The sequence below is a fragment of the Physella acuta genome, unplaced genomic scaffold, assembly GCF_028476545.2.
Source record: "Physella acuta isolate Inbredline_101_S28 unplaced genomic scaffold, ASM2847654v3 ptg000958l, whole genome shotgun sequence".
NCBI classification, from domain to species: Eukaryota; Metazoa; Mollusca; class Gastropoda; family Physidae; genus Physella; species Physella acuta.
In genome coordinates, this window is record NW_026732475.1 from 408,580 (window position 1) to 424,166 (window position 15,587).

The 15,587-nt window shown below is 35.0% G+C and overlaps 1 protein-coding gene across 1 annotated transcript; it reads right to left on the reverse strand.

The window, feature by feature from the left end:
- Nucleotides 1-1,602: 1,602 nt before the first annotated feature.
- Nucleotides 1,603-15,333, reverse strand: LOC131953850 (high-affinity choline transporter 1-like). The gene is made up of 10 exons (XM_059317251.1): nucleotides 15,287-15,333; nucleotides 10,021-10,237; nucleotides 9,712-9,819; nucleotides 9,131-9,286; nucleotides 7,795-7,943; nucleotides 6,897-7,022; nucleotides 5,487-5,640; nucleotides 4,648-4,755; nucleotides 3,420-3,526; nucleotides 1,603-2,501 (listed from the first exon to the last, which is right to left on the reverse strand). The coding sequence occupies exons 2-10, from the start codon at nucleotides 10,205-10,207 to the stop codon at nucleotides 1,866-1,868; spliced, it is 1,731 nt and encodes a 576-aa protein (XP_059173234.1). The 5' UTR covers nucleotides 10,208-10,237; nucleotides 15,287-15,333; the 3' UTR covers nucleotides 1,603-1,865.
- Between the last annotated feature and the right edge of the window lie 254 nt (nucleotides 15,334-15,587).

Below are 15,587 nucleotides of genomic sequence, written 5' to 3' on the forward strand. Positions count from 1 at the left end.
TCAATTTGCTGTTTGTATTTAAACTGCTTTAGAGCACATTAGATATGGGAGATAATGCTGATTGTTTTATTCTTTATGGAACGTTTCAACAACAAAATGTACCTAAATTAAGGGAGGTAACTTTTGAAAAGTCTTGTATAAAAATTGTTCACAAATCTTAAGTTCTTTTTAGTTTTAACATGAAATATCTTTCTACATAAAACAATTTTCTAACAATAATTTGTATATTACAATACTGACTGTAATAGATAGCATACAAGTAATTATAAAAGGTCAAGGTCTAAAATAATGACCCCTATTGGCAGCGTTGAATAAGTGGACAATGAGCCCTCCCCCATATAACTAGTCCAGCTGGACATATCAAGTCCAGTCATTGTGTTGATAGCTAAGTACAAAAGCAAATTTAACAACAATGTAAACAAATTGATATGTTACTTGATATGCAATCATTACTGCTGTATGTACCATACCAGCGTACAATAATACCACCATAATGGAATCTTCATAAAAAAGGGGTGTTAGGTTGGTAGTAAACATAGCTTGCTAAAGATCAATGCTAACCCTATCCTTAACCCAAACCTAATTCTAATCTGACCATTGCTCTAACCCTAACAGTAAACGTGATATTACTTTACTACACACAACCTAACACACCTATTTTTGGAACAGTCCATTGTCAGACATTGGCAGCAAGAAGACCAAATATAATTTTTTATCACAACAGGGCCCTTAAAAACATGAATTATTAAAAATCTCATTTTATATTACCAAAAACATGATACAATCGAATGCCATTTTAATGTTTTTTGATAACATCCCATTCTAATTTGGCTAACAGATAAATTAAAAATTCATAACAAACTTCTAAGACAAGAATAGGATAATAAATGTGTCAAACGTGAACAAGCTTACAAAAACGGCAACAGCAAAAATATTTTTAAAATTATTTCTACAGTAAGAAATAAAAATGAACATTCTAATTACCGGGCACCAAAAGTTTACAATAACAGCAACATAGTTACTCTCTTTAACTTGAGGTAAGTTTGATGATGGCACTTTATCAATTTACATACACACAATAGTTGCTTAGCAACTCAACTTGCCGGTTTACATTCAACAGTAATGGTATCAAGCAACCTGAACGCACTTTACTTTTCAGGAATTACAACGTTTTTTTTTTTTGCTCTAAAATTTGTTGATTGACTATTTTACCTAAAAAAAATTTATACGGACTCAATGTATCTTAAATTATGAAAAGCTAAAGCTAACTTTAAAAAAAAAATAAGCTTAAACAATTAAATCTTTGTTTCTAGTCTTCACAAAGTTAGGAAATTAAATAGCGATTTTTTAGTGATGCATTAAAACAAATTATCCAAATGATAAGCACCAAAATATATACTGGAAAGGATATAGCACATAAATAATGGTCTTCTCGATTCAAAAGTTTGTATTTCACAACTAATTTAGCCATGAATGTGAAGGATAATAAAAGTGCTTTTAATTAGTAAAAAAAAGAATTAAGCATTAGAGTAAAAAAAAATTATATCAATTTATCTGTTCTTGTAAATTAGATTAAAAGTATTTTGAAATTTTACTATACAAGAATTTTAATGCTTAAATTTACAATAGTTTTTAAAATTATGAAAAATGATGAAAAATATAAGAAAAGTTTGTCTCCTATGTCAACAATATTGCTAAGTCCCTCTATGCTTGATACCATTAAAACTCATTGTTTTGAATTATAAGTTCACACTGAATACATCAATAGGCTCGGAATGTTCGATAGCCAAATGGCACAAATAAAGTAACTGGCGTGAGGTTACCCTGTTTGTTCTAGTTTTCTGAAATGTTACCAGTACCAGTACTTAAATGACCCTGTCGTCCAGTTTCCTGAAATGACCATTAGACATAACATCAGATTTAAAATCAGTTCTTGAACTGGCAGTGAGAGTGTATTCACTGGGGCTTAATGCCTGATGTTTGGACAACTGGTCAGGATAATCCTGATCAACAGCAGTGTTCTCCCTTTCAAGGTGACCACTTGTGTCTTTCATTAGCTGCCCCATTTGTTCCTCGTTGCACAATTCCTGCTCGCACCTTTTAAAAATGTGCTTGAAATATTTTAACCTCGTCACAAAGGTGACGGCAAAAATTGTTACGAAAGATGTGATCATTGCAAAGCTTCTAAACGGGAAAAGTTGGCCTTTTGTTGAATGATAAAATGGAAAAAAAATCCAAACTGGCATGTTGATCACAGATTCGCCAGCACCCACTCTCAAAAGCAGGCCAAAGAAAAATCCAGCGATAGAGCCAACAGTGTTTGTATATTTAGGAAAGTATAAGAGGGCAGTCAGCTGGGGGAAGATGATGACAAAGACGAAGTCCGCGGCCAGGATAAACATTCCATAAATGACGCTGGACGATAATGCGATCAGCATGCACATGCAGCCAAAAAATATTACTGCGCTGATATGCATGATCTTGAGTTCTTTCTTGGAAGCCTGGGAAAAGAAAATGGTTGAGACAGTTTTAACAAAACACTAAAATTAAAATAAAAAACATCATTAAAGCGGACTACACCAATACTTTAATTTATTAACAGCATTCAGCTTTAGGTTAAGGTTTTTTAAGTTATTTTTTTTAATGCTGACTGTTTACTTGCAAAACACAATGAATATGTAAAAAATTAAAAAAACTTTTTAAAAAACCACGTTTTTCTTGAGGACTAAAAAGTAGAAAATAAATTTTCATACATTTGATGACAAAAAACGTGGGTACGTTCACCATCAAATTTCCCGACCCATCTGCCCGACCCACGTATTTTGTCATCAAATGTATGAAAATTTATTTTCTACGTTTTAGTCCACAAGAAAAACGTGGTTTTTTAAAAAGTTTTTTTAAGTATTTTATTTTCTCCTTTTTAGTCCGTTACTACACATGAAAAACGTGGTTTTTAAAAAAGTTTTTTATATAGTTTATTTTCTACTATATCTAATGACTTGATTAAGTATGACTTGACTAAGTGTTTATAAATACACGGACTAAAAATCTTGAGCGACCAGGATTCGAACCTGGGTTGTCGCGGCCACAACGCGAATTACTAACCACTATACGATCACGGCCAGCGCGCTCACATCGATTGGGGCCGAAGTAACTGTGTCAATAGGCCTCCAGTCTTGTCGGTATCTTTAGAAATCATGTCCTCAATTTTATGGTCCTTGGGGCGTAATTAAATTAAGCTAATTACGGTCTCTAATTGCTAGTTTTTATGATTGCATCTGAAATTGTTAGGCGAAAGTAGCCTACATGCCAAATTTCAGATCTATTGAGCAATCAGAAGTGGGCTAATTTTCGATGTCAATTTTAACAACAAACACACGCGAAGCTGAGTTAATAAAAACGTGTTAAAAATGTCTGACCTTAGGCCTAAACATGACTTCATAGATGTTGTGTGTAAACATTGAACTGGTGCCCAATACAGCGCTGTCCATAGATGACATCACAGCGGCAGAGATGGCACCAAGGCCTGGGAAATAACAGAGTAAATATAAATATATAAACATAAAGGTTTTTTTTAACCGAAGCTGGTGGTAATTTAATCAGTTGAAAACAAGCAAACAGACAAAACTAACACAAATACTAACTGACAGAACACTAACACAAACACCACTGACCAGACAGACAACTGATACACCAAAGACAGACACAGATACACCACTGACCAAAAGACAGACACAAATTAGACACTGCTGACCAAAGACAGACACAAATGATACACCACTAATCAAAGACAGACACAACACAAACACCACTGACCAAAGAAAGACACGACACAAACACCACTGACCAAAGACAGAACAACAGATACACCACTGACCAAAGATAGACATAACAGATACACCACTGACCAAAGACAGACACAAATTAGACACTGCTGACTAAAGACAGACAACAGATACACCACTGACCAAAGATAGACATAACAGATACACCACTGACCAAAGACAGACACAACAGATACACCACTGACCAAAGACAGAACAACAGATACACCACTGACCAAAGACAGACAACAGATACACCACTGACCAAAGACAGACAACAGATACACCACTGACCAAAGACAGACAACAGATACACCACTGACCAAAGATAGACATAACAGATACACCACTGACCAAAGACAGACAACAGATACACCACTGACCAAAGACAGACAACAGATACACCACTGACCAAAGACAGACAACAGATACACCACTGACCAAAGACAGACAACAGATACACCACTGACCAAAGACAGACAACAGATACACCACTGACCAAAGACAGACAACAGATACACCACTGACCAAAGACAGAACAACAGATACACCACTGACCAAAGACAGACAACAGATACACCACTGACCAAAGACAGACAACAGATACACCACTGACCAAAGACAGACAACAGATACACCACTGACCAAAGACAGACAACAGAAACACCACTGACCAAAGACAGACAACAGATACACCACTGACCAAAGACAGAACAACAGATACACCACTGACCAAAGACAGACATGACACAAACACCACTGATCAAAGACAGACAACAGATACACCACTGACCAAAGACAGACAAAATGATACACCACTGACCAAAGACAGACACGACTGAAGGTGTGAACTCATTGATCACTAGAGGCAAGATTAGACTGGACTTGTTGGTTCCTATAGGAGATGATCCCAGGGTCGTGTTAGCCCAGTCTGGAGGGAGAAATGGAAAACTTCATTAGGACAAATTTTAAAATCCCACCACCACGTGATTTTTCTGATTTATTTTTTTCATGTTGAAGTAAGGTTTCATAATAAAGGTTGTATATTTTTAAAAAATGTGTGAGAAAAATTATATTATTAATACAGCAGATATATCTATCTAAAAAGACTGGCTTAGAAAACATGTGCTTAGATCATAATCGCAATGAGAAGCAAGTGTAAGGTTAGGGCGTTTAAGTTTAAATTGAAAAAATTGGATTCCTGACAAAAACCCAATTTTTTTAATTTGAGATATAAATTTAGTGATTTCTTTTTATTAGCTGCCACATGTTAATTGTGCATTATTGCAGTACTGAAAAGGAGAAAAATTGTATTAATCACACTATTAATGGTACTCATATATATGAGACTCATTGAACATTTTTGACTAGGAAGGGTAGCCATCCTTTAAGATCATGTAAAACTATTGGGCAGATGAAGTCTGGGGACCAAACTTGAAATAAGAGGTTAGCAGCAACGTTCTCATTAAGGGGATAAAATTAGTGTGAGCAGTGTTCTTAACGTCTAATACAAAGATATATGTATTTTACAAAATGAGGGTGTGGCAGGATCAAAACTACTGCATTGCAACTCAACTGTGCAGCTAAGGGGGAAGATAGATTAGCAGTTGTGTACTTCACCATACCACCTTGCCTTTCACCCAAACCAAAATCTTAACTGACCTGCGCTGGCTCCAGCCATACCGATCATGACTGAGGGAATGACCAGGACGACGGCACCAAAAGCACCAATGAAGGACAAAACCTGGGCTTGTCTGGCACTCCTCACAGACAGCACACGCTGGAAGTACGACTGCCATGGGATGGTGCCTAAAGTCTGGGTAAACAGTGGGGTCAAATGGTTCAGTCTCCTTAGAGAGTAAGTTAGTTCAGTCTCCTTAGAGAGTAAGTTAGTTCAGTCTTCTCAGAGAGTAAGTTAGTTCAGTCTCCTTAGAGAGTAAGTTAGTTCAGTCTCCTTAGAGAGTAAGTTAGTTCAGTCTCCTTAGAGAGTACATTAGTTCAGTCTCCTTAGAGAGTAAGTTAGTTCAGTCTCCTTAGAGAGTAAGTTAGTTCAGTCTCCTTAGAGAGTAAGTTAGTTCAGTCTCCTTAGAGAGTAAGTTAGTTCAGTCTCCTTAGAGAGTAAGTTAGATCAGTCTCCTTAGAGAGTAAGTTAGTTCAGTCTCCTTAGAGAGTAAGTTAGATCAGTCTCCTTAGAGAGTAAGTTAGTTCAGTCTCCTTAGAGAGTAAGTTAGACTGCAGCTTAACCATGTAAACAATGTAACAGCCCTAAGACAAAAATCATAACAAGTGTCCTCCTTACCTGGGCTGCCTACCACTGAGCTAACTTCCACACTAATGAGCTTCTGTTTTCAACTATTGAAAGATTAATCTGTTCACACATCTCAATTTTGTGCATAATCTATTGTAAACTACCACCAGGCCACCAGTGTAATGGAGATAGCATGCCATATAATGGATGCCTCAGTTTATGAGAAGTCGACATATTGTTTTTAGGCAGTTAGAAAGCTTCATCAAATTAAAAAACAGGATACTTTATGTATAGATAATCCTATAACCAGCCACCCTTGCATAGTTACTTTGTTGTTACTGCCTGCTACCACTGATTAGTTTTGCAAAAAATAATTTTAATGAAGAAATAACTTAGGGGGTGGGAAATGTTAAGGGAAACATACATGAAAGTACCTGACAGTAGGGCTGAAATTTGAACCAGCTCGAAGGAGGCCAGGAATGTAAATAACCACATAAGAAACTACTAATTAAAGTTGATCAACATTTTTTATCTTTACCGATGACAAACTAAAAACTTTCAATCTGAGAGTCAAAATCAGAAAAAGCTTACTAGTAGGCAGCCCAGCAAATAGTAAACCTTACCTTACAATAAGCAGGTCCCCTACACCACAACATATGAGGAATGTAATACCAATACTATAACAAACAATAAATCATACCAAGTCTCCCCACACCATAACATAGGAGGAATACAACAACAATACTATAACAAACAGCCTCCCCCCCCCCCCCCCAAACACACCCCACACTATAATATGGGAGGAATGTAACAGTAAACCTTACCATAGCAACAAGCAGATCTCCCCATACACCCCACATATCCGTGTCAACCTGACCTAGCCAGACATCTTTACTGTCCATTAAGTCACCAATGCTGTCATTGGTAAAAATAAATGGGAGACTTAGCACCTGCAAATAGAAATAAATGGAAGACTTAGCACCTGCAAATAGAAATAAATGGGAGACTTAGCACCTGTAAATAGAAATAAATGGGAGACTTAGCACCTGCAAATAGAAATAAATGGGAGACTTAGCACCTGCAAATAGAAATAAATGGGAGACTTAGCACCTGCAAATAGAAATAAATGGGAGACTTAGCACCTGTAAATAGAAATAAATGGGAGACTTAGCACCTGCAAATAGAAATAAATGGGAGACTTAGCACCTGCAAATAGAAATAAATGGGAGACTTAGCACCTGCAAATAGAAATAAATGGGAGACTTAGCACCTGCAAATAGAAATAAATGGGAGACTTAGCACATGCAAATAGAAATAAATGGGAGACTTAGCACATGCAAATAGAAATAAATGGGAGACTTAGCACCTGCAAATAGAAATAAAAATGTTAAATACACACACAAACTGAAAGCATAAAATTGTTTTGAATTTGACTTGAAAATAAATCACTTAACTTTTGATTTTAGTTATTTATCAACAAACTAGTAAAAACAAAATAAAAAAATTTGTTTAAAAAGTAGGTATTAAAAAACTGAGTTAATATTACCAATACTACATTAAAACAACAGAACCAAATCTTACCAGTCCTAGATTAAAACAACAAAAACAAACCTTACCAGTCCTAGATTAAAAAAGCAAAAACAAATCTAACAAGTGCTATATTAAAAACAACAGAAGCCAATCTTACCACTCCTACAATAAAACAACAGAAGCCAATCTTACCAGTCCTACAACAATTAAAACCAGCTGAGCCACATCTGTGTAGGCCACAGATATCATGCTGCCAATGGTGGTGTAGATGATGGTCACTGAGCCCGACATTATCACAGCCGTGGACAGCTCAAAGCCAGCGATGACACTCAGTGTTGTACCTGCAGTCACAGAGACAATATGTTAATAGTCATAAAGATTAACCAACAATACTATTTTTTACTAACCATGGTAAAACACAGCAACAGCAAGTGGTAACCATGGTAAACCACAGCAAAAGCAAGTGGTAACCATGGTAAATGGTAAATAACATCAAGTGGTAATCATGGTGAAACACAGCAACAGCAAAAAGTAACCATGATAAAACAATGAACAACATCTAAAACTGAATTATGGGTCCATCTAATTTTTATAAAGCTAAATAATCTAATAATAGGCATACATGTTCCATTAAGTTAAGAAAATATTTTTTTTTGCAATTTAAGCCTTTTTCCGATTAACATCTGCAGTAGTACCATACATGTGATTCAAATTTTATCAAGAAAAGAGAAAGTTAATATTTTAAAATGTGTACTACTTGAATACAAAGGACTAAGAGAAACACATTGCTTGCTGACTTCCTTTAAACTCTTCTGATTTCCCTACCCTTACTCAGAACATGCAACAATAACCTCTATTACATAATTCCTCAGCTAAGGAAATGTAACAATGACCTCCATTACATAAGACCTGCCTGAAGAAATGTAACAATGACCTCCATTGCATAAGACCTGACCTAAAGAAATGTAACAATGACCTCCATTGCATAAGACCTGACCTGAAGAAATGTAACAATGACCTCCATTACATATGACCTGACCTAAAGAAATGTAACAATAACCTCCATTACATAAGACCTGACCTAAAGAAATGTAACAATGACCTCCATTACATAAGACCTGACCTGAAGAAATGTAACAATGACCTCCATTACAGTCCTGACCTGAAGAAATGTAACAATGACCTCCATTACATATGACCTGACCTAAAGAAATGTAACAATGACCTCCATTACATAAGACCTGACCTGAAGAAATGTAACAATGACCTCCATTACATAAGACCTGACCTGAAGAAATGTAACAATGACCTCCATTGCATAAGACCTGACCTGAAGAAATGTAACAATGACCTCCATTACATAAGACCTGACCTGAAGAAATGTTACAATGACCTCCATTACATAAGATCTGACCTGAAGAAATGTAACAATGACCTCCATTGCATAAGACCTGACCTGAAGAAATGTTACAATGACCTCCATTACATAAGACCTGACCTGAAGAAATGTAACAGCATAGGACCTCACCTAATGCATTAAGTATAGAGGCACTCCACAGCAGGTCACCCATTAGGCTGGCAAAGTAAACAAGAATGGTGACCACATTCCCATAATGCTTTTGGAAGGGGTCCAGCATGGTCAAGTATTCCTGCTCTCTCATCCTCTTAGCAAACAGTGCTCCACCTCAATAATCAGGAAATAAAATTCATGAGAAGTCTCACAAGTAAAACAAAAACTGGTGATTAAAAGCTTCAATTCTTTACAACATAGTGCAACTACACATGATGTTTGAAAAATTTATTTTGACTATTTACCATAACTAGACTAATAAAATCTATTGTTACTTAAGTGTAACCTATATAATATAGTGATTTTAAAAAAGTGTGCCCAATTTGTACTCTTTTACCATATTGGATTTCAGCTTGTAACTCATTAGTAATAATGAGCTTACACATATTAACCAATTAAAACACATATTGTAATTGTTAGCTAACTTATATTAACCAATTAAAGCACATACTATATGCTCACCTATGGTAACAAATTAAAACATGTATTGTAATCGTTAGCCTTTTTATATTAATCAATTAAAGCATACATTAGCCTACCCATATTAAGTCCAATAAAAATGCCCAAGGGTGCCAGTGTCCAAATGATTCCATCTCGTGCTATGGACTCAGCTGTTCCGTTAATATAACCCCCTCCCACTGTTGTAGCTGAAAGTAAAGAAAGAGGTGCACGTTGAACAAGAGTAGACTGAGATTTCTGGTCTACAGCTACTATACTTGTGGCTGAGTTCGGTTAGAAATGTTTCTAATTTATATTTCTTAAAATCTGACTTATGATACACTTTTACACCTATCATGTAAAGTTCAGGCTAAAAATAAACTCAAAGAATGGGTAACAAATGTGCTGACCTATCATTGTAAATATTCCTACAATGGTCTTTAAGTCTCGACCAGCAACCAATGAAGTCTCCAGGCCACCAGTCACGCCAGTTTCTTTGCTTTTGACCTTCACCTTCCATGCCGCCACCACGCCCACAACCAATATGGCCAGGTAGAAAATGACAAGGACAATTATAGCAACTACGTTGACTGCCATTATTGCATGCTGCCTCCTTCAATGGGATCTCTGTTTAAAAAAAAGGTTTTTTTATTGTTAGAACATCCCTGAGTCCACCCAACATATTGCAGAAAGTAACCCTGCTGGGCATAGTGATAACTATAGCTACAATATCCCTCCATATGCAGAGGTCAAGAAACAAACCCAACTTCATCTAGGCCTAATAATAATTATTAATAGGCCTAATACCTAGGCCTATTTACTAGTATTTCTCGCTAACTTTGAGGCGTGGTCGGTTGCTAACAACAATATGGCGTCCGGACCGGACGCATGACTTCCGGCGATTTTTTGGCCAAATTTCAGAGACCTTCTACTAATTAAATTTTAAATGTTTACCACGCGCAAAATGGCGGGATTTCCGTGTCATAACAACAAACAATAGGTGGCAGGGTTAGATATGCCAGAAAAGCATTTTAAAATTTGGTTTGGAGAACGGAGGCTAAATTCAAAAGTTGGTTTCATTAAAATTAATAGAATTTGAAAAATATCAACTATATAAGTACAAAAATGATCATATAAGTAAAGCATTATTAAGTCTATCAGTCTATGTAAAAAGAAAGCAAATATTGTCGGCACTTTTTTTATAAGATCGGCTCTCATATCACAACCAATTTATTTTTATTTTTTTAAAAACCACGTGACCGCTATTTGAGATCACTAGTGAGGAACTCTGGGTGCATGGCCACTTAAAAAGTCTAACCTGATTTGTGGTTTTCTTTACGTTCAAGCTTAAGAAGAGTTGTCATGGAGAGGTGTGTTGGCCATGGCAGTGAGTAGCTAGTCTCATAACGCGAGTTGAATTACCTCCCCTGACCCGCTTTTTTATGGCCACTTTCTAGTTTGTTTTTTTCGATCGCGTCTCGGCACTGTTGCTAAAAATAGCATTCGCGCAATACCATACGGATAAATCTGTTTGGCGTCTGCTACACGTGATAGATCGTTGAATGGCCGACAAGCTGATATAAAAATTATTGCGACCGGATGCGATTTTCGTGGAAATTGAGCTAGATTTAGCAAAAGACAGCTATATTTGTGTAAAATTTTATTATTTATACTTCTACTTACACAGATATTTTGATAACTGCAGTTCAGCCGTCCATTTTTCTTTTAAAATGTATCTTTAGAATTTCTGTACCTTTTGGCAATCGGTCAGGAGCATTTGCGCACTAAACCCACCCCCCTACGGCAGATCCGATTTTTTTCCCAGTGAACTCGTACTGACCTCCCACATAGCTAAGATAGTACATTGATACTGATGGGAAAGCCTCTAAATCTGTATTCCTACTAGAGATCTAGAAATAAATCTAGATCGTGGAGTTTTTATAATGACTTTTAAATTGAATGTCTCCAGTTTAAGATTTTTTTTTTTCAAAACATAGCTACTTTTAGTACTATATTCAAGTATTTCAAACCCTTTTGGTAGTTTTTTCTTAAACTTAGACCTAGATCTAGTGATTAGATATCTATATTTTGTACTTATAACTTGCAGGCCTATTAAAATAATAATAAAACAACTTGCTTGATAACTTCATCAGGTCATTTCATAAACACAAATGTTATAAACATATAAAAATCACAAAACCATAGGTAATATCTGAATTATGTAGCCTACCTTACATTTAGGCTAATACTGAATTAAAAAGAAATTACATTAAGGTTTGAAATTAATACAACTTGTAATTAAGAAAGAAAGCTTCAATTCTAAATACTACAAGATATAATAACAAACAATGAAACAAATTCAAAGCTTTTTTCAACCCATTTAGTCGAAAAGATTTTTATTTTTTCCGATATTGACCAAAATAAGTTTTTAAAGCTTAGGCCTACTGTTTTTACAAACATAACTCAATTCTATTAGGCCCCTGTAAACATTAATTAAGACAAAGCAATCTATTTGGCAGATGAAGTAGAGTTCATGTTTCTTGACCTCGGCATATGAAGTGATTGTCCGTGTGGTCAGCGATATTCACAGCCGCCTTCACTTTTTACCTTTAATTTCCCCAATGTATATCAGGTACCCATCAGAAATGGGTGGACTCTAATTGAATTTTATTAAACAAACATTTTGATATAGGCCTAGATCTATAATCTATAACATTCCAAACAACATCTGTTCTGTAGAATTTACCTTTCTGCTTCCAAATGCGGTATTTTCCAATTGAAAATTCATCACAAAACATACAATAAATTATATAAATGGCATTTTATAAATTTATATAAACTATTTACTTTCACCTTGGTGTAACAAAATGTAGGTATAAGCAAACTGATTTCAATAGTAAGAAAGAATCATGTCTTTTCTTGCTTACTAGCTTTAAAACAAGTGAATTTGACTTTTTACCTGCGTTTTTGGTCGCGTTTCTATATATTTTATTTGCGACACTAAAAAAATTATATTTAATCAACCGATTATGCTAAATTAATAAAATTGGTACTGTTGGATTGCATTTTTAAAGCTCTACAATTATATGCTATTCTTTTTATAATTTGAAGAAAATTGAATTTTTATGAGACTAACTACAGTGAGTGTCAATAAATATTAAATTAAGTAATTTAGTTTAAAATGAACTAAAAACTTCAAAATTAGTGCCTAATGGATTAAATATGGATGTCTATTATTCAGTGGTCATGTTTATATTGAAAATTGCGTAAATTTTAGATTTAGTAAGAAAAACTACTATTTACATATTTTATAACATTATAAAAAATAGGTATATAAATTATAAATAATAGTAAAATAAATAGAATAGTTACAGTAACATAACATACATGAGTCACTGTGACTGTTTATTGTTTAGCTAACTTTAAGAGTATGAAAGTTTTTAGTGAAGTGCTACTGCACAAACATGATTAATGTCTAATGATTACAAGTGCGACTGCAACTAACTTACTATAATATAAATAAATGAGCTAGCATTGTAGATCTAGAATTATTTCAATATATTTTTATTTTTAAGGACTACTCAGTTCCTCAGTATTACTCAGACTCAGCAGTAACTCGCTTCTCAAAAGTTAATGACAATGCAATGGTGATGATTTCAATGATTGAAGACTGAAAACTGAAGAGTCAAACAAAACAAAATAATTTTAAAAAATAGACTAGATCTAGAAATCTAGTTATTAAGAAGAACTTATTTAAATCAAATATATGTCATAGACTAGTAGATCTAGATCTATATAGAATATAGACAAATAGATCCTAGATCTAACTAACTAATCAAGAGATCTAATCTAGATCTAACTCATTTTTAAAAAGTCACGTTTTGTTTTTATCACGATACTACGACAGCTAGCTGCCATATGAACTGCCAGGTTTTATAGCTGTAAAATTTGCCAAATTTCTAATTATTTTAAAGGGTGGAGGCTGGAGGGGTGAAGTGCGACATCACACAATTATTATTTTTTTGTTTAACACCATTTTTTAAAAACTTGCCTAAGCATTATGAATTAAAGGATCGTAATTATTATTAATCGGTAGAAAAAGCTGGTAGATATAAATTTGAGGACAATAAAATTTTGTTCGTATAAGTCTTAGGATTACCGAAATTAAACTATGTATCATTGCAAAAAGGCACAATTCTTATTGAATGTATCCTAAGCTTTTGTAATATTTAATAATATAATGTCTACAACATGTAATAGTTTGTCGTGGGTTTCAAAACTGAGTTGCATCATGTCAAAATCTCTTTGACCAATATGGCAACTCTGTTTGTTTACTTTCGCTTTTTATTAACATGTAAAATTTGAATTAAATAAAAGCAAAACAAAAGAGAGATATACCAAGTCAATATTAATATTAAGGGGAACCAAAAAAAAAAAAAAAAAAATCAGGAGAGAAAATTAAATATTAACCGGGGGGGGGGGGGAATTAAGCTTTTGCTTCTGTTAATGATGCCACCTTTTTGTTGATAGCCAAGGCGCGATTGCTGGTATTGTAAGGTCTGAGGGCACTTGATTTAAAAAATAAAAATAATGTCAGGGCCTACCCCTAACAAGTGCCCCTTACGGGAGGGGGGGAGGGGAAGAGTAGAACGCAGGGCTTGGTGAGTTAGGCTAGAACATAAGAGGGTGTTAGAATGCAGGGGTGGCGGTATTAGAACGCATGTATTGAGTGTTCAAACTCATGGGTTGTTATAAAGCAGAGGGGGGACGGGACGGCAAGAACGTAGGGAGCCCAATGGTATTACCCATCCCACACCCTTACCACACCCCCCCCCCCCCACCCCAAATAAACAAGTAAATGAGGGGCATGAGTAGGGAATCGATATCTCAGTTTTGTGAGATGAACAATGTGAATTTTCTTTAAGCATTCTGTAAAGAACGATGAAAGAAAGAGAGAGTTGAAATACGATGTGTTCGATTCCGGTGGTGATCTAAAAGGAAAAAAGCGCAACTGAAAATGCGCAACCGAAAATTGCGCAAACAGAAAAATGCAGAAGTCCAAACTTATTATACAGTATGCTTTCGTGGAATTTTTATTATACCATATTTTACACGTGGTACTTGTAATTTTTAAAAATATTGTGATGAGAATTCACGTGCGCAATAAGCCGTTGCGAATTTTCCTGTTGCGCTTTTCTCCCTAAACTGATTCCGGAAAAGAACTATATTTCTTTAGAAATGTTGAATATCTTATGTTTTGGTAAAATTTCTTTATAAATAAACAACTAAAGTACAATTTCTTTTACTTTTTAAGACGTCAGTAAGTTTTTTTTCGCGATCCTCAGACTGATTTTCCCATTAGCCATGCATATTCTTACGTCGATTGTTGCATCAGCAGTAACGATTCTAGAACTGTGTAGTAATCCTAGACATTATACGAAATTCAAAACATTTTCAATAAACGCCAATGTTTAAAAAAAAACACACTGCTATAAATAAATTAACACTTTAATATAGATCTAAATTTGATATGTCAAATGAGAAAAAGAGAAAAACACTTAAGTCCAATCATTGGTCTAATCTAGTTTATATTAAAAAAACAAAACTAGGCCTAGCACACCATACAGTTGACCAATTACGTTTTAATAAGGCTAAAACTAATTAGACAACACTGACCTGTTAACTGGTTACAGGCAATTAAGATTGACACTACGTGTCCAGGCAATCATTAGCAGCCACCAGCGCCCCAAGTTCCGGGCTCTGCAATACAATAGTGTGGCCTAACGTCACTGTTGTCTTACTGGCTCTGCTGTATACAACCATAGGCCCGAGGGCCGAATCCGGCACTTAATCATACTCAATGCGACATTAGCCTACTTGAAAAGAAACTAAAATAGGCTTACTAGATCCAGTGTACATTTATTGTTTTTAAATTATATATAGATACACACACCTATTATATATATATATATATATA

Bases quoted from the DNA above. Each gene is read 5' to 3' on its own strand.
- LOC131953850 (XM_059317251.1), bottom strand. From the start codon at position 10,207: ATGGCAGTCAACGTAGTTGCTATAATTGTCCTTGTCATTTTCTACCTG. The intron at 9,820-10,020 runs GTCAGCACATTT...CTTTACTTTCAG, and splicing joins AGGAATATTTACAATGATAG to CTACAACAGTGGGAGGGGGT. The intron at 3,527-4,647 runs GTCAGTGGTGTA...GTTATTTCCCAG, and splicing joins TTCAGTCGTGTCTGTCTTTG to GCCTTGGTGCCATCTCTGCC.